The 19,255-nt window shown below is 43.3% G+C and overlaps 1 protein-coding gene across 1 annotated transcript; it reads left to right on the forward strand.

The window, feature by feature from the left end:
- The first annotated feature begins 1,245 nt into the window (after positions 1–1,245).
- Positions 1,246–16,363, forward strand: LOC136620433 (uncharacterized). The gene is made up of 20 exons (XM_066595238.1): positions 1,246–1,280; positions 3,252–3,313; positions 3,386–3,478; positions 3,684–3,811; positions 3,887–4,030; positions 4,243–4,326; positions 5,112–5,282; positions 5,391–5,487; positions 7,215–7,438; positions 7,609–7,762; positions 7,830–8,038; positions 10,053–10,161; positions 10,226–10,395; positions 11,100–11,173; positions 11,308–11,435; positions 11,584–11,773; positions 12,248–12,386; positions 13,890–13,989; positions 15,684–15,773; positions 16,326–16,363. Exons 1-20 carry the CDS (start codon positions 1,246–1,248, stop codon positions 16,361–16,363), a joined length of 2,439 nt encoding a protein of 812 aa, XP_066451335.1.
- The last annotated feature ends 2,892 nt before the right edge of the window (positions 16,364–19,255 follow it).

Here is a 19,255-nt window from a genome sequence, read left to right on the forward strand (position 1 = left end):
CTATGCGCAAAAACAGTTGCATAAGTGCAACACATTTGCACCGTGAATGATGCATTTTTTCGTATATTACTGTCCTTTTTGCGCTCGCAAGGCCAGTTCACATCGCCATGGGACACCCCCACCGCTGTGATCTTAAAGGCTATTTAGCCTAATGAGTGCCAGATGTGTTCTTTTTCCTGAAGAATTGCGCGGCGTATCACACATTTCTGTGTTTACTGAGTGCGCATTTGCGCACCTCCTATAGACCTCTATCAGGACGCTGTCCGTTTTTTCGCACATAAAGGAATGTGTGCACAAAAAAGAGTGATGTGAATGAAAATCAGTGGGTTCTATTATCTGCGTGGGCTTCTTCAGACGAACGTAATTGTGCACATAAAATATATACGCGAATTGCGCAGAGAATAAAACCAATTGATTTCAATGGGTTCATTCTCATTACTCTGTTTCCTTAGGCTGGCTTCATACGAGCATAAGAACAATTGCGCACGGATTAGCACAACTTTTTTACGCTATGAACAAGACTTTTTTGCGTGCATGTTGGCGTATTTCACTGAGCGGTTTGTGCTCGCAGATGATGCTTTACTGCGCGCAGGACTCAAACACGCACCAATTGAAATGGCTAAATCGTTTAATGAGTTCCAGACGTGTTCTTTTTTCATGGTATCACGCATCTCCTAGCGTATTGTGCGCACATTTACGTACCCCCCATTAACTTCTATGGGGACCTTTGGCTGAAATGCGCACACCAAAATACGGAAATGTGAACGAACCCATTGACATCGATGGGTTTTATTCTCTGCGTATTCTGCGCAAAAGTTTTGCATGCGGAAATATGTCCGTGTGAAGCCAGCCTTCCGTGCAGATTTTTACCGCGCACCGGATCCACCATAGATTTGCGTCCTGTGGATGTTACCTCATTGATTAATTACATTTGTGCCAACATGTGTGACTGTGGAGCCGCAGAACACTGGTGCAAGGTGATAAAGCCATCTCCCCCTATGGAGCCTCGGGCTTTGTGACATCGCTGGGCAGTAGTAGCGCCAACATACGGCTTGGACACCTTCATTAGCATAATCTAGACCAGCATTTACTAATTAGGTCAATTAGGGAAGTGCTGTCTTATAGCAGATTTGTGGAGCAGGGACACAGTAGTATCTGTTCTTTACCAGTCAGTGTGGGATGATGTGTGGCTGGCATCTGGTATAGGGGTTTGCGTGAGGTGGTTGTTGTCTACGGCTAGCTGGCATGACAATGGTGGAGAAAATGGCTTTACTCTTACGGTAAGAAGCTGGCACGTTGTTGCTAGGTCTATAGCAAGTGCGGTGTTCTGCTACGGCCATATACTAAGGGCTCTATTCACAAGGGGTAGTTTGGTTGTAGTTAAAACCGGACCAAGAAGTGCATCGGTAAAACTTGGTGTATTTGCCAGAATTCTAATAAAATGTGGTTAAAAAAAAAATGCAGTTTTCAATAATGCACTTTTTGGTTTGGTTTTACCTGCAACCGAACTGCCCTGTGTGAAGGGAGCCTAGGGGGCCAAATTATGCAACTGTGGAGTTCCACACCAAAATCTGCAGGTCCAACTGGATTGTGATGTGGAATTTCAGCAGGTTTTGGGCCATTTTCAATTTGACATACCTTGTGGTGCATTATGTAGCCTAGGGGTGCATTGACATATGCTGGCTTTGTTCAGGTTTTTGAAGCCAAAACCACGAAGGGAGAGTAAAGATATTTCTTCCCTACCCCTGGTCCCCCTTTTCCTAATGTATGGTTGTAAACATGTCATAATACAAATTTGTATCAGATGTTTCCATAGACTAGTCTAAGGATTTGTTCAGTGCTGATTTGATGTGGCTTTTGAAGATTGGCCTACAGACTTCACTCCTTCAGGCTTCATTCACATGAGCGTATATCGTTTCAACAGTAAGAATAGAAAACTGCATGAAAGCCCCATCTACATAAAAGTGCAATTATGTTTTCCTTCCATAGCAAATAATGGGCAATTCTTTAGATGTATGTCTTTATTAATTTTTATATATATACATAAAAAGTTAATTTCCGACCATCGGCCTGTGAAATTGCTCATGTGACTAAACAAACTGAATTTTTTTTAATTTTTTTTTTCACTTGCGCGTTTCTGATCCATATTGCAATTTGATTGAACTTGCATGTGAAAATCACCTGTGTGAATGCAACCAACTTGAATTCAATTGAAAGGGTGCAGTCTTCTGTGGCCCCACACCAGAATCTACATGAGATCAGTTATGTGAATACAGCTTTAGGGCTTATTTAGATGTGTCCGTGTCCTTGTCTGCAGGGGGGAGGGAGGATGGAAGGGCCAGGAGCAGAACCTGAGCTTCCGCCCCTCACCACTATTTGCAATGGGAGGGGTGGGACAGGGGCGGAGCTAAGCAACGGGACTATTGCAAATAGTGACAGGGGGCGGGAACTCAGTACATGCTCCTGGCTCTTCCATAATCCCCCCTCCCCCTCAGACAAGGACACCTTATATCGACTTGGTGTGAAAACCGAGCCGATATATGGTAGTCTAAATAAGCCCTTAGCACCGCATATTACTGAGTTTTTCTCATAGACTTGCAATGGGCTATTCAGACAAATGCTTTCACATGGCAAAAGCCATTGCTTCTATTGTGGTGCATATTATGCACTGAAAAAAGCTATTGAAGTCAATGGGATCATGTAAAAATGCATATAAACCCTGTTTCCCTGAAAATAAGACATAGCATGATTTTCCAGAATTTTGGAGGATGCAAAATGATTTTTCAGGCTTTTTGTGGATGCTTGAAATATAAGCCCTACTCCAAAATTAAGCCCTGCTAACAGTTAATTTAAAAAGTCAATTTAAGTAGTGTCTAGGCAGCTATACATGTAAAAAAAAGTTAAGCCTTTTGAAACAAAATTATTAAAGACACTGTCTTATTTTTGGGAAAACACGGTATATACACACTGGCTATCAATGGGGTTTCTGAAGGTGTTTTGCGCACGTAAACATGCAGGATTTGAGTTCCCCCATTAGAATGAGTGAAATGCTCTGCAGCTTCAGTCCATCAATATGCCACATAATCAGGGCTCATTCACAGGCATATGCAGGTTTTTGGTCTGAAAGTTCTATATTTTGTCTGTATAATTACCAGAATGGAGTCTCCTTAACCCCCCCCCCCCCCCTTTTTTTTTTTTTTTTTTTGGTACTCTTAGAATGGGTTAATTAGTTCTGTTTTTGCTTATTTCAGGTTTACATTCCTAGCGGTTGTTTTGGCCAATGAAGCCTACACACAACTAAGCAGTAGCTCAGGTAACTGCCTCTACTATTACTCAGCAGGGGGCTAGGAGACTTCTTGACCACTAACCAAATGTGTTCCTCTAGATTTCATCATCTCCAGCTGCCGGAGGTCCCTGGTGCAGCTTGATCTGCCTGCGCAATATGTTATAAGGAACTATGTAAGGTTTTCTGCAGTCGGTAAGTCGCTTGAGATTTAACAACTTATTAACTCAAGTACCAAAGTAAAGAGAAATATTATCCAGTTTGGGCAACAACTCTTCAGGGCTTGACTCTCATGGTCAAGCACTCGACTTGTTCTCATGTGAGAACCAAACCATTACAGGATGTCTATTGACATCAATTTTGTCAGTTCGTTGAGCTAAATTGTACAACTCTTCTACAGATGAGAATGGAGCAGCACATGTGATCAGTGACTCTCTGGCCACCCAGTGTGGGTACACCATATCCTATAATGACTGGGGGGACATCACTTTCAGGACCTCTCTCTACAGCTGTTATACACAGATTATGGTAAGGTACAAACCTGAGACTAGAGGCATGACTTCTAGGCTTGTAAAACCAGACTGATGGTAACTTGCCCTACAGAATGACACCTACTACACAATATCGGTGAAGGTTGAGATCTCAACCAGGCGTGATATGGGAAATGCTGTGAGCTACATGAAGGTGGTCAGCTGTCCCTACGTATGGAGCCCTCGTGAAATGATCTGTGAAACAAACTACATGGAGGTAAGACACTTCTAGCTGTCTTTCTGCAAAAAGCAGTAGTTCAGGTTGCTACTCCAGGAGGAATCCAATTAATTTCAGTAGGGCTACCAACCCAAGCCACTACATAATGTATGGAGCGGTCTGCCTCCTGCAGCTGAAAGTGGAACAACCCCTTTAAGAATATGATCTTGGCTGTTTTTAGGACCAGGTATCTCTTCAATATATCCTTACAGGTGTCAGTCAGAAGGAAGATTCCAGTGATCTCTGAAGGAGTTTTCAGAAATGAGCCAGAGGACTGGTCAACTGCATTCACCCAGGTAAGTACACAGTAGATCTCATGGAAGAATATTAAGGCTGGGTTCACACGAGGCGGATTCCCAGCAGAAATCTCATGGCTTGGCCGCAGCGAAAAACCGCGTGATTTCCGCCGGGAGAAGCACTGCTTGAAAACCTGTGGCACTTAGCCGCAGGTTTTGAAGCGGCCTGGCCACTCGCTCTTCCGCTGCGACCGGCGCTCCCATAGAGGAGAGCGCGGCCGCAGCGGAAGAGGAGAGGAAAAAATGAACATGATGCGGCCGGCCACTCAGCAGTGCTGGCTTCGCCGCGGTCGATTTGCCGTCCACATGGCTGGCTTATTCCGGGATTAGCGGCTGCAGCGACATTACGGATGGAATTTCCGCAGCAAATCCACCCTGTGTGAACCCAGCCTTAATCTGCTTCTAATTTGGGCAAAGAATCACATCTGATGTGCACAGCAATTTGGATTGAGTAGATAAGTTTGTCACTATCCAGGGCTCTCTGCAGATGTAAGGATCTGGGATACATATTACAGCACTGTAACTAATCACCATATTGTTAAAATATTCTAAACCTCACATCTGCTGGGCTCAAAATATCCTCTGCATTATACACTTTATTGGTCACCCAAGTAGCTTGTGCTGCTACTCGGGGAGGAAAAATTGTTAGCCTTAAAGCTTGTCCACTTTCACAAACTCAATGGTGGTTGTTGCATGGGTCTTGCAGTATTGTAGCATGGCTTTTTTCCCCTAGTACTGGTCTTTACTTGCTCCACTACAGTTTCTCTGAACCTTTTGTCCTTCAGGCAGTGAGCGGCTTAATGTCTGTATGGCAAATAGTGTTTCACTTGTCTACAACTCAAAAAACTACAATGCTGATCGATGCTGCGCAAAGCCTCGGCTACGGGATCAACACAACTGAATCCAGAATCTTGTTGAGGACCCCCTACAATGCCACTCAAGCTATAGCTCAAAGGGTAACGATCAAAGCTTTGTCTAGGTGTTCACCTAACTACTGCATGTCAGAACACCACTACTCACCCTCAAGTAATCTTCCCTTCAGTATGAAATTCTTGATCTTCCAGATTGGTGGTGTGACATTCTCAACTGTACGAGCTACACTCTTCTACAAACAGCGCTGGTTCATCTTCTTGGTCGACAATGCTGTTGCCTGCCCACTGGGTGAGTTTCCAGTAGTGTACATATTTTATTCATGTTATGAAGGGAGTTCTTCCTGAATGCAACTTAAAATTAGTGCCTTCTAGAGATCAGTTCCTGGTAAATTTAGGGTGGAAAAAACTGTTGCCTTGCAGGGTATTGACTGCATTTACTCTGTACCCATCAACTACAGCCTTCTGTTGAATGGCTACCAGGGCTGGAACAAGGTGACTCAATGCCCCAGGTCAATTAAGCAAGGTCAAATTAACTTTTGCCCAGGGGTATAGCCGTAGTGGGTGCTTAAGTAGCAGTTGCACTCGGCTTTTAAAGTCTGATGGGATCCAAAGGCTTTACTGGCACAAGAAGAGTTGGCACTATTCTAAATGTCACATGGTAGCTGGAGGCTCTGCTGCATATTTTTTACTGGTCCCTAGATTAACCACCATAATTAATGCCAACCCCTTAACCAAACCAACAATTAAAATTGAGCGCAGATCAATCTTATTAAAAATCAGATGTGGGTGACATCAGAACACAATACAATGCTGGTGGCCAGAGGAGAACCATATGAGCAATACAAAAGATGCTCAATTCCCCATAGGGTAGTGGAAACTCTCATTGTCTAGGAACTTAAAGGTGTATTCCAGTTACAAACTTGAGGATGGGTCTGGAGTGAAGGAGCCCCTTTAGGAGGAAGCTGTGCATGACACGGGGTCAGGTAGCCTGGGAGAATTAGTGAAAGGATTAGTGTGGGAAGGAAGATTTAGGACAGTGCTGGAAGGAGGTGAAGAATAGTGATTGGTAGGGAGAGAAGGAAGGGGATGAGTGAGTGCCCTCTTCTTCAAAGATGGCACTCAGAGTCCCACCCTCGCAGGTATAGGTGGGAGTATTTTATTGTAATGGCAGCATTGGGGGTCCTTGGAAATTGGTCGGAGGGTGGGGGGGGGTGGTGGTAGGGAAGGGGACCCTGTCATCTGCTAAGACATCCTCCTTTGTATTAACTTGTCTGGTGCAGTATGGCTTAGCTAGTAGGGTATGGGGACGATAATCCCCCCTCTAGCCATAAGTTACAGTAGTAGCCACCCAAGGGCAGCTTGTGGTGCCCCTGAGCCTGTCGGTACGGTTGGGGCAGTGTTCATGGTTGTGATATGTTTAGAACTAAATTGTGGCTCCAAGGACTCTCCCTCATATGTGTTGGCTTTTATGATAATTGATTAAAAACTTGCATTAATATGTTAATTAGCTGTTGTGGCCACTTATCCAGAAGACAAGGTGTCTGTCATCATTGGGAGATGAGTGGCTGCCATCATTGGGAGATGGGTGGCTACAGCAGAGGGTACTCTGGCTTCCCCGGGTCATGGAAGATCAAATGTTTAAGTCTGCAGTGTGTGGTTCTGCTTTAGATTGTAATGGCTTTTAGAGCTACAAACAGTCTCCTGGCACTTTAGAAGTGTTTATTCATAGGTTGCCCCCAATTTACAACATGTAGGCAATACAGGTTAGGCTTAGTAAGAATTTTATTTTTTTTAAGCTCTCGGGACCAGATTGGTGTTAGTGTTTGAATATATTGGTCAGCAATGTATGTCTGTCTTGTTGGGAGTGTGACTCTATGGATGCTGGATCTTCTCTTGGTCACCTTGATCTACCAGTTTCAACCTAATAGTAAAAAGTGTAAAGGTTTTTCCAGTCTGCTTTAAGATCTTTCAGTCAGCTTATGATGCTCCCAAACAAGTCTTCACTCCTATTTCCAGATGATGTCATGTTTGTGAATGGCTGGATTGTGTGGACTGTCCCGAAGAACCTTTCTCCACTTCTCACTGGTGCAAAAATTATCCAGAACAGTCGTATCCAGTTTGGTGTTGACCTTCTGAATCTAACAGATGATGAGATCCTTGCTAGAAACTATGATATCCTGGACAGAAACACGGTCACTGTAACAAGAATACCGGTGGGGGCTGTAGGAGGCTATTACAAGGTACTTGTGTGGATTTAAAGAAAAAAAGTGGCTTGGCTCTAAAAATTGCACACTGATCTCAAATGTTGGGCTAACAGAATATGGTCTAAAACTTGTCAAACGAAGCATGTGGGTTACAAGACCTACTATATGTTCTAGAATACTCCTCACCTTTTCCTCTCCATTTCCAGAGCCATTCTGTAGACTTCCAACATGGGATAACCTACACTATCCGCCCATTTCTTGAAAACATGTGGGTGGATGATGCCTGGGGAGTGTCAAAATACACAATCATTAAGGATATAACTACTCCCTTTGAACCAAAACCACCCGTCTTAACCAATGGTAAGTCATTACAGAGAGACCAATGTTCTGCTTCAAATATTACAACCTGCACTCTTTTCCTCCTCAGAAACCATACCATCAACTCTAACATTCAACATCACAGTTGGAACGTTTCTCCCAGATGTCCAGTTGGTTAATTTGACAATCAATGGCGTTGTATTGACAGTACCTCAAGCTGTTAATCTGGGTTGCAATATTCAGAATAAAACCCATGCGAATGGAAGTGTTAACTTTGTTCTTAAAATCCCTTTTGGTGATGACCGTGTGATAAAGGAGGTAGTGTATAATATTTTTAAATGTAAGTTTTTGTTGTGTTTTTTTTTGTTTTTTTTATAAGACCTAGTGGATTTCACTCTGCTATAATTGGGGACTAAATGACTACAGTGCTACCCTATGAAACACTAGATTTTCAGCACTAGTGTACGAAGTTTCACTACGTAAATCTGTCCTCATCCCAGTGGGGCTCACAACTTGACTTCTCAAACATCTAGTAGGGTTAATGGTTTTGGTGAGTGGTGAGTGGCTGAAATCTTATCTATTTGGGGCACCTGATTTGGTAACTACACCCACATCTTCTGCACAGGGAAGGTTATAAAATGAATTCTTTTGATTTCTTTTCAGCCAGTCCCAGATGGCATTCGGTTCACTCTGAATGTAACCTTTGGATTCTCAATCTATCCAAACAAGGAGACTTTTGTTACAACTGGGACCATTGAAAGCTTTGTCCGTGAGTAGACTGTACAGGAATTCTGTATTGTTGAGATAGCAGTTTGCCACTGAGTCCTTGACAGGGAATGTTCCCACTTGGCCCAATTGGGCAAATGTTACTGACTGAACAAAACTGTTTTCCTACTGAGGCTTAGTTGTGACTAATGGTCTGAATCAGGCCCATGCAAAGGCACAGTAGTCTAGCACCAGTACCAATCTTGATCATGCTCTTTAGCTGAGGAGTTTCAACAAATACTTGCACCCTCCCTAGTTAACATTAATACGGAAACTGGCTGACAGTGGATTTGCTTTTTCTCCTTCAGCCCAGCCTAGTGTTGGCCCTTGTGGACAAAAAGATGGTTATTTGACCACTACAGTAGGAAACCTTGATCCAAGCTGGGGTGTATACATCAAGGATGTACCGGCCACATCAAGTAGTGGATTGCTATTGGCTGTCAATAGGACACATTCAACAGTCCAAGTACCTGCAGCCTCAAATCTTGCGATGGATGAGGTAAGTGGCTACAATGTAAGATTTAACAGTTCATTTCCAAAAAAAGTACCTCAATGATATATGGGCAGAAGGATCAATCAAGGCCAATGTTTCACCCCCAGTCCTGAAGTCATTCCCGCCCTCCAAGTCATGCCTTCAGAATTTCGTATAGTATAGGTGACTCTGTACTATGTTATCCACTCTATAGTTATCAGTTGGTGTACAGCTGAAAGGCCATCCAGTTTAGCCTATTCTGTAATGTTAAAGCAGAAGAAGATAAAATACCAATTACTTAACTTTGCAGTCTGAACTCTAGTCCTGTGTGTATTAGGCTGGATTCACACAAACGTATATCGGCTCGGTTTTTCACGCCGAGCCGATATACGTCCTCATCTGCGGGGGGTGGGGGAGGTCTGAAAAGCCAGGAGCAGGAACTGAGCTCCTGCCCCTTCTCTGCCTACTCTCCACCCCTCTGCACTATTTGCAATGGGGAGAGGCAGAACAGGGGTGGGGCTAATTCTCAGAACTTTCATTGCAAATAGTGCAGAGGGGTGGAGAGGAGGCAGAGGGGGCTGGAGCTCAGTTCCTGGGGGTGGTGGTATGATCAGCAGTCTCTCGCTCCATGCAATGCAGGTGCCCTATGTTTCTTACAGTGTTGATCAGCAACAGCACAGATCAAAGTGGTTAACCCTTTAAATGCCATTGTCAATTTTGACCGGCATTTGAACGCCATGGCAGCCAGGCACCTGAACCATGAACTCCCCCAAGTGCTGACATCGGAGATTGCCTAGCAAGCCATGCCTGTCAGATAATGGTATAATGTAATACTATGGTATTGCATTATACTGCAGGAGTGATCAAACCATCGCAAGTTCATGTCCACTGCAGGAGTTAACCTTTTTTTGCTTTCTCCACTAGAAGCAAACTGCAATTCTATCTTGAAAATCAGTAGAAGCCTAAAAAATTATAAAAGTTTAACTTCACTATACAAACGCCTTACTTGAGACTCTACTTGCTTTACACAAGGTATGATAAAAGCTGCCAGAACCTTTAGACTAACCTTTCTGTATAATGTCCCCCTTGTCTTAGGTGACAAGCACAGGCTATGTGGTAACACTTCCTATAAGTATAAAAGATCAATATGGAAATGACCTTCATTCAATCATGGTTTCCTGCGACACTCCACCAAATCCACCTGGTATGTGCACAGCACTGTCACTAACGGTGAATGTCTTATGAATTGACGTATTTTTCTTTCCTAGTTTGTTATCCTGATGGAAAAATACAAGTTTCAGTAAAGAAAATAAACAATATCCCAAACATGGACTTATCTCGACTTTCGTTGATGGACCGCAAATGTGGGCCTGTTTCTTCTGATGGCATCACAGCGCAGTTTACATTCACTGTGAACAGCTGTAGTACTACACGAAGGGTAAGACTCTAGAAACTGAGAATGGTACAACTTCAAATGTTCTGCAAGACCATTCTGCAATGGCCTCAGTTGCTTCAGCATGTAGATTAATTCCCAGCCAATGACTTCATATGTTTCAGAACATGGCATGGGTCTGTTGGACCCTCCTTCCATAATATGGCACTGATTCTACTGTAGAATCGCTGCTGTAGTCTCACATGTGCATACAGAGGATCCTGAGTTAAAGGCCTCAGTTAGCCAGTAACTATACTGTAAATGCAGTGTTTTTATGGTCTTCAACTGCAGATGAAGAACACTGCATGGCCTATAAGTCTCCTTGCACCCCTTCTGACACATGTCACAGGCCTATCATCCAGCCAACCCAAACTCTACTATACACAGACAAGGGGCAAGAACCCTGAAATGGCTTAATTTTTCTACTTTATGGAGAAGACTGTTTGGCCTTGTATGCTTGGTCATATTGAAAGTGCTCTTAGTTTTCCTTCTTGGCACTCTCTCCAACATGAAACAGTACCCCTCCAACTACTAAAAGCTTAAGTTCCACCAGTTTCCTCCCAAAGTAGTGTACAATCTGTACTCCAGTACATCATGATTGGGGGACATAATAAACCTCCAATGTATTTTGGAAATCATGGGTGGTCTGTATTACAAAATTGTAATGGTCTCGCTTGTATCTCCTTTAATGTGACTTCTTGCTCTTTCAGTTTGAGGGTAACATGATGATCTATGAAAATCAAATATCTTATGTCAGTGCCATAACTGGTAAAGTCCTATTCATGTAAGTATATTAAATGTCATGTAAGTATATTAAATGTCATCTGGAAACCTGGCTACAACTCCTTCACACAGTGCACTCTTCTGCTTCTTAAGATGCTAGTTTTATGTAACATGTGTTGTCCTTTTTTTGTACAGTATGAAGGTCGCTTGCAACTACACAACAAATACCACCTTGGTTGTGGACTACATCCCCACAGAGAACCCTCCTCCCAGCCTACAGACTGGATTCGCTCCTCTTGATTTGGTGTTGAGGCTTAGTAAAGGTACGTGCTATCCAGTTTCGACCTAATCAGCCCTCACTGTTCTAGGGTTTACAGTATCCAATGCAACTTTGGCATGATGTATTTAAGACTCTAGGCCTCATGTATAAAAGGTATTCCTCTTAAATCCTGGGAACATGCCTTTCTCTAGGTGTTGACTACAGTGTCTTCTATGAAGATCCAGAATATCCAGTTGTGAAGTACTTAAGGGAACCCCTGTACTTTGAAATTGAGCTCCTATACAGTTCTGATCCACAGCTGGAACTCTTCTTGGACAGTTGCTGGGCTACTACATCCCCTGATATGAGAAGTCTTCCTGCATGGCCAATTATCGACAACAGGTAATAAAGCCATGAGTTGTGTTCCCTCTAGACCTGCCTTCCAAAGCAGTAGTTTGACACGGATTTAGATCCCTGCCATGTAAGCCTTTTTTCTATTGACTGGTATATAAATGCTTTGGGTATTCAAAACTGAATGCCAGCTGGAATAATGTATTAAAGCAAAGTAAACTTGGTATAACTTTGCTTTATCAAATATTCCTCCTCCCCAGGTTTTGTCTAGCTAAAAGCTGTATTCCTCTAAAGTATCTACATACAAGATTGGTATCCAGCTTTTGCTACTAGTCACAGGATCTCCTCACACACCAGTTTAAGTTCCACTGGCTGGAGACCACTATTGGTACTACACCTACTCATGGACTGCAACAGTCATGGCCAACTGGTACTGAACTAAGGGGTTTAAGGCAAAGCTCTCCACTGGTTCAGACAACTGATACATCTGATCTACACTATTAATAGGCTTTTCTAACATTTCAGTTGTGAACATAACGAACCCTACCAGACAATCTTCCACTCTGTAATGGCAGATGCCAGAGTACAGTTTCCATCACATCTAAAAAGATTTGAAGTGAAGACTTTTACTTTTATGGATGGGGATATAACCTACACAGGAGAGGTAAGTGACAGGACTAAAGGATCACATTTGCGAACTTTGTTTTCTGGAAACTTAGGTTGCAAAAGTTATTTGACTCCCTTCTCGTGAATCGACCTTCTGCTAGCTTGGAGTTTGTTAGCATATACTGGGTAATGGATATCTATGGCAATATTAGTTGTATAGCCTGAACAAATGCAAGGCGTGATAAGTCTTCATTTTGGTATATGTCTATGTTGGGTGCTAGGTCTTCCTTTCTGCTGTACTTGACAGGCTACTGACATTGTGGAATGTTTATTGATAAAGTAATCTTTACTTCTGAACCTACAGGGGCATGAGCAACTATGTGTAGTTATATATCTGAGGTTTGTTAAATCACACATGAAGCATGTATAAGAAGCCCTTCACAGGTATAGACTAAATTTTAGTCTATACCTGTGAAGGGCTTCTTGTATATAATATATAGACTTTCCCGTCTGTGACTAAGTTTACTCATGAAGCACGATGGGAGGACCCTAACTAGTACGCTGCTTAGGTTTTATTCATACAAGCTTTCACACCTGGCCGATATACCCTACCATCTCATGCATTGGATTCCCATGCATCAGATCAGATGGGCGGATTCCTGTGGCATAAAAGCACCCAGCCAATGTAGCGCCAGGTGCTTTTAGGCCAGCCAGGAAAGGTAGTCCTGGAACTCTTTTTGGCCAGAATATAGCAGCGGCTGCATGGACTCCTATGGGAGCCTATGACAGCTGCTAGAGAAGGGAGGTGGGAGGGAGTTTAGCAGCATAACTGCTAAACTCTCTCCCCCCTTTCCTCCTCCATCCCTTGCTGGCTTTTTGCAAAGGGAGGGGGTGGAGCTAGCTGCTAAGCTCCTGCCCCACCCATTGCTGGCTGCTGTCAGGGGGTGGGAGCTTGTGTGTATTTTATTTTTTTTTTTTCCCAGAACTTGGCTTGTAGTAATGTTGCCATCCACTAGGTGGTGCTGCATCTTCCATGTGCAGGTTGAAGGAAAGATGAGATGCATCATAAAACTGTCCTGAGCTCAGTGGACTGATTTACGATGTACGTCTCCACTCATGTTTTGAGTGCAGAACAGTCTCAAACTTCTGTGTGAACACTTATTTAGATCAACAGGCATGTGCTCTCCTCCCCTCTGCATCTGTATGTTATGTGCCATCCTAACTAGTTTCATTCAATAGCCTGACGAAGAGGTGATATCCCTGAAAGCTTGCTGTAACATGTATTTTTGTTAGCCATTAAAAGGTATCATATCTACAAGATTACTTGGTTTTCTCTCACTGAGAACAATCGCATATTTCTCTACTGGCTAACGCCATACCAAACTTTTTTGTTTAACCAGCGGTTCCATACTACACTACAAAAACAAAAAATTCTTGAACTGTGCAATAGGGGAGACCTAGATCCCCCAACCTCCCAGTAGATGGGTGAAAACTGGAAAAGGCTCAATCGCCAATATACTCCCCTCAAGTTACCTTATTCTTACATCTTTGCCTCTTGCAGATCTACTTTCACTGTGATGTGATTATCTGTGGTTCCAATCTGGGCTCTGACCCAGCCTGCACACAAATAGGATCCTGTATACCTGCCCGGCAGAGACTAGGTGAGTTCTGAGCAATTATGAAAGTCATGCTTTTGAGAGGTTCTCCTCTATAGCTTGTTGTATAATTGAGGGGTATTTCATGTTGCAGCATAGTTCTAGGCTATTGCATAACATTCTTATCAGTGGTAGCCTCACCACAGCACATAACCAGAGACAAATGCAGTATGGACTGGAGTAGTGAGACAGCTGGTGCATCATACCGTAGGTGAGCATCTGAGGGAATCAAGCACTGTGGCCCCTTCAGAGGTTTGTGGGGGTCCTGCTAGTCAGACCCCAACTGAAGTGATGGCATCTCAAACTACATTACTTCAGTACTGTACACTTTGTTTTGTTTGCGCTTCAATATTCAAAAGCATTCAAATGCACAAAGGTGAACATTGCTTGGGCTAAACATGAGCCAAGTGAGAATCCTCTTGCTTTTTCTCATTATTTGGGCAGTCTTTCACACTTGCTAATACAGTGAATGTGAGACTGATGCTCTTTTGCATGAGCCAAATATGAGTCTGCCTGTCTAAACAGGTTGACCTGGCCCAGAAACTCTAATTTATGTAACTTTGATACAGCAGGGAGCTCTCTGAATGAACTTATCCTACCTTAGACAACCCAACCCAATGATGTGAAGGCTGTGTAATGCTCAGCTTCCCCTGTGGGGGTGCTGTAAGGAAAGCTAAGTAATTGGCTCACTGAGCCAGGGAAAACGGGAGTAGCTGCTACTACCATGTCTGGCTACTCGCAGTAGCTGCAAGTGACCTGAGCTTTAAGTTAAACCAGTGTGTTGCAGGGTCAGATGCAATGCAGAGAAGAATGCTAGGTAGTGATGCTTTAACAGGTCGCTGAAGAAACTTTCAAGGAACCTGGTGGGAATGGCATATGGTTATGGGGCTTGCTAGGGATGCCGTGATACTGGTCTGTGCACCCTCAAGCCTTCTTGGCCGCCTACTTGTGGGAGCACCACCTCAGCCTCCATGTCTCACACTGAGCAGTTGTGCTAGAGTCACAGGTCTATCACAACCACACTTGAGGCCCCCATTAGCATGCACGCTTGCTAAAGTGGGGGCCTTAACATGAGTTGCAATGGCATGAAACCATGTCATCTGGCTTGCATGCCATTGCAACTCCAGTCCCTGGTATTAAATTGGCATAACTCTGTATAACCTGATGCACTAAAGCTTGCACAGATCTAGCTTCTGGTTTGACTGTTTAGCCTCTATTTGCCCATGCAGACACTTCGGTGTGTAACCTTCCATGTACAGTACTTCCCACAGGCATCCCAACTATTACAGCTTTTGTACTTTCACACAAACTCTCACTGAAGGGAGGCTGAGCACACCAAAGATCTCCTGTATGTCTCCATGCAGAGGAACAGGCAGTTCATGAATGAAGTGCCTAATTACACAGACTGATCGTCCCCTGGATTTTAGGTGAGCTGAAATCTAAGTGAGCGATACTCCTGTGTTTACATGGAGTGACAGTTGCCCATGGTTGCTCAAGTGATCGCTCAAAAGGGCAATTGTAGGCACGTGCAAGGATACCCTTGCACCTATACACTTACAGATTAAACTGCACAAGGTGTACTATGGGCTCTGATCAGCTGCCATGTGTGGGTTTTTAATTCTCTGCGAATGCTCATGAGACCCCTTTTTGGGTACATAAGTAATTTTTTTATTTTTTTTTTTTTTTTTTTTTTAAACCAGGACGGAGTGTGAACACTGACTACCACAGAAGAATCTCTTCCAGAGCGGTTTTCCTATTTGCATCAGAACGAAACATAGACACAAAGCGGTGTAAGTCTATAGACTTGACTTGTAAGATTAAGTCTAGTTGATTTCAAATGGGCACATAAACTACACTAAATTAAAAGATGACTTGCGTTAGGTGTGATAATGGAGAGTTTGGCCAAACCTCAACCTTCATGTTATCTGTGGGGGAGGGAACTGCTGGATCTCTTCTGCGCTGGTCATCCCAGGACCGTGTTGGATTCTCCTAAACTATAAGGGAATTGGCCATAGGTTTTCTAAACTAGATTGATTAAGTTTTAAAACTTATTAATGTAGTAATGGGTCTTTATGGTGGTGGGAAGTTGCCCTCTAGTCTGTTTCTTACGGACGGAGTATCTTGGCTAATGTTGCACTGGAGTCCTAATGGGCCCCCGTATCTGACTGGTGTCTAACTACTGTAAAAGGAAGACAGGTTTTTTTTTTTCCAATTGGGCACAAGACAACTCGTTATGCCTTTCCAGATAGAGAAGTGGTGTATCATAACTGTAGAACTGTAGCTATTGTAGACTAGAGAAGTGTGTTCTTGCACCAACTAACTATTTGTTTCTTGTCTTTCAGTTCCAAATCATCAATTGCTCCAAGATGTACATTTTTAAGAAGGTGTTTTTGTTAATAAAAATGCTTGGTGCTCATAGTCTGTCTTGTTTTATTAGCTTTATTGATCTAGGGAATAGGACGTTGACTATAATGTCCTAACCCTCCACTCTTCTCCTGTAGCTCTCTAGCTCTGGGAGGGCACTTTCCTCTATGCTCCGAGCATGCTCTGGCTATGCTGTGAGTTGTAGGTTCATAACAAAAAGGTATTGGAATATTCGTGTGTAATTCTTAAATGAACTTGTGCAGTCATGCAAGGGTTGCCTACAAACATACACAATCCTACCAGAGGTATTTGGATTACTCCATCAGTAGAATGGGTTGTGTCCTTTATTGGTATGTCCCATGTCCTAAACCATACGATATGATATGCAGACCCTTGGAAGTGTCAGCCATAGTCTGTGATGGGAATTGCTCACTAGTACCCCAAGGCATCCGGACAATTCCTGATGCAGGAAATTTCAAACGTGCCTTTAAAAATGCACCTCTTCAGGGAGGCATACCAAATCCCCTGACCTAGTCCACCACCCCTCCCTATCACAGATGACCTCTATCCCCTGCACCTCCTTACCGTTCTACCCAGTTTGCTTTCTATTTATCCCATGCTTGAAAGCGCAGTGGAATAAGTTGACACTATACAAATTAAATATTACTATTGGATCAACGGGTTATGCTTCACACATCACAAGAGGCAATGAATCAGCTAATCTCAAAGCGCAAATCATCATTGGACAGTTGAGTAATGGAAGGATGTTCTATGGAATGATGAACTGCACTACTGTCATCAAGAAATCACAGTGGTATAGAAATCTATATTTGAATTTTGAAACCCTTCACAGATATAGATAAAAATTAATGACGTTTATTAAGTTATTTAAAAGGACATGGGTTTACACTAACAAGAACACACACACAAATGAAAAACAAGAACAAGGAGAAACCAAAGAATAGGACCCTGGTTTATAGTAAACTGGGAGATTCAGCTCTTTGATGATAAAGAGGTAAGTATATTTATCCCTTTTGGTGTATGATTGAATAACCTTGCGGGATTAGTGTGGACATAGCTTGTTGAGGAGTGGATGATATCCAGTACGTCAGATCTAGATACACCGTTCGTGCTGGGATATCCTCAAACCAAGTATGTATATGTCCTTAAATGATTGATTGAGAAAGAAATATCAATCTAGACCTCTATTTGTATACTGGATCCCCAGTGGTGCCACATTAGTTTAAAGGTTGTTTTACCCGGGGTCTGGTTATGGTGCACTTAGATAGTATTATTAACCAGATCCCACAAAAACACACTCTTTAAATACCAAGATTGGCTCTGGCGTACGGTAGGTGGAAATTTACCGAGTAACCGTTCGCCAAAAGGTAATGTAGTGGCGTCTAAAAAGTAGACTTATGCTCGGAGATAGGCTCGACGCGTTTCCCTATCCAATTTTTTGGATAGTTCCTCAGGAGCAAAAGGTACGTATACCATCAATACATCTTTAGTCCTTTTACTGTGGACCATTCAAGACCAGGGTTGGTAAAAGGGAGAATTTCTCAAAAGTAAATTGATTTTTCGATGAATTATGTCACCGATTTCTTGTTAAAAGAATGCCAAAAAATATATATAGTACGCATTCCAACTCTTTCTCTTCTGGCTAGGTGTACCCCTCAAATATTCACATTGGCTGTTAAGCCGATCGGTTTTTGGATATAACCGTCGGTCCAATCAGTCATTAAGTGAAAATAGACTAGAGCCAAGTAACCCTTGGTATATATCAGTGGTTCAGCAGGAAATTGTCCTAGTCTGAATTAACACCGATATGACCTTGGTTTTCTATATATCTGAATGCTCAGTCTTTTAATTAAGCTATTGAGAGGTTGCATAAGCAGGGCCCCCACAGGTTAGTGATTGGCACCTGTTTTATCGGTGATATGGCTATCTCTCAGTTTCTACATAGCCAGAATATCACTCGATAATAATACTGCAATGTTCAGAGGGCAGATAGCAGAGAAAAACCCAATTGGCAGTTACAGGGTTAACGCTCGGCAGAGCAGTTGCAGTTGTAAATACAAGCTCAGCAGAGCAATTGCAGAAAAAGCCTAGACAGAAGGACAGCACCACCCCTAGAGATTAGCCCCATCCACAGTCAGATGGGACCTGGGTAAGTGGTCCAAATAGGGAGAGCAAGAGATAATGCCTGCGGCTCTGGTGGTGAGCGGCCGGTCCTATTCTTTGGTTTCTCCTTGTTCTTGTTTTTCATTTGTGTGTGTGTGTTCTTGTTAGTGTAAACCCATGTCCTTTTAAATAACTTAATAAACGTCATTAATTTTTATCTATATCTGTGAAGGGGCACTACTGTCATCAAATCAGATGCAGGTACTTGGGTGTGGAGGAAACCTGGGGAACGCCGTTTGCCTGAGTGCCAAGCGCTCCGTTAGAGCTGGTAATGGCTTACATGGCCTAGTCTTGGCTCATTGGTTGGAGTGACCAAAACCACAAACACAGGCATACTGTCAGGACAGTGTCCGGGATATGGGGGTCCCTGAGATATCCCGCAACCCCTGTCCCTGCCTACTTGCCCCCCTGGGCTAACCCCCAGGGCGACAACTGGGCGACGGTCCCTACCCTCACTAGGGAAGCGGGACACGGGAAGACAAACAGACACTGAGACAAAACAACGGTAGAATGGTCAGACAATCCGGGTTGGCAACGAGAGGGTACGCAGTACGGAGGGGTCAGGCAGAAACGTAGTCAAGTCCAAAGCAGGTGTCAGAAAAGCCGAGGTCACAAGAGCAGTCAGGATAAACGCGGGTGCAGCTGGAGAACCAAACTAACACTGGCAACGCCTGACAGGAAAACACACATATTTAAATGCTGTCAGTGCTCCCGCCCCAGAAGC

The sequence above is a fragment of the Eleutherodactylus coqui genome, chromosome 1, assembly GCF_035609145.1.
Source record: "Eleutherodactylus coqui strain aEleCoq1 chromosome 1, aEleCoq1.hap1, whole genome shotgun sequence".
Lineage (NCBI taxonomy): Eukaryota > Metazoa > Chordata > Amphibia > Anura > Eleutherodactylidae > Eleutherodactylus > Eleutherodactylus coqui.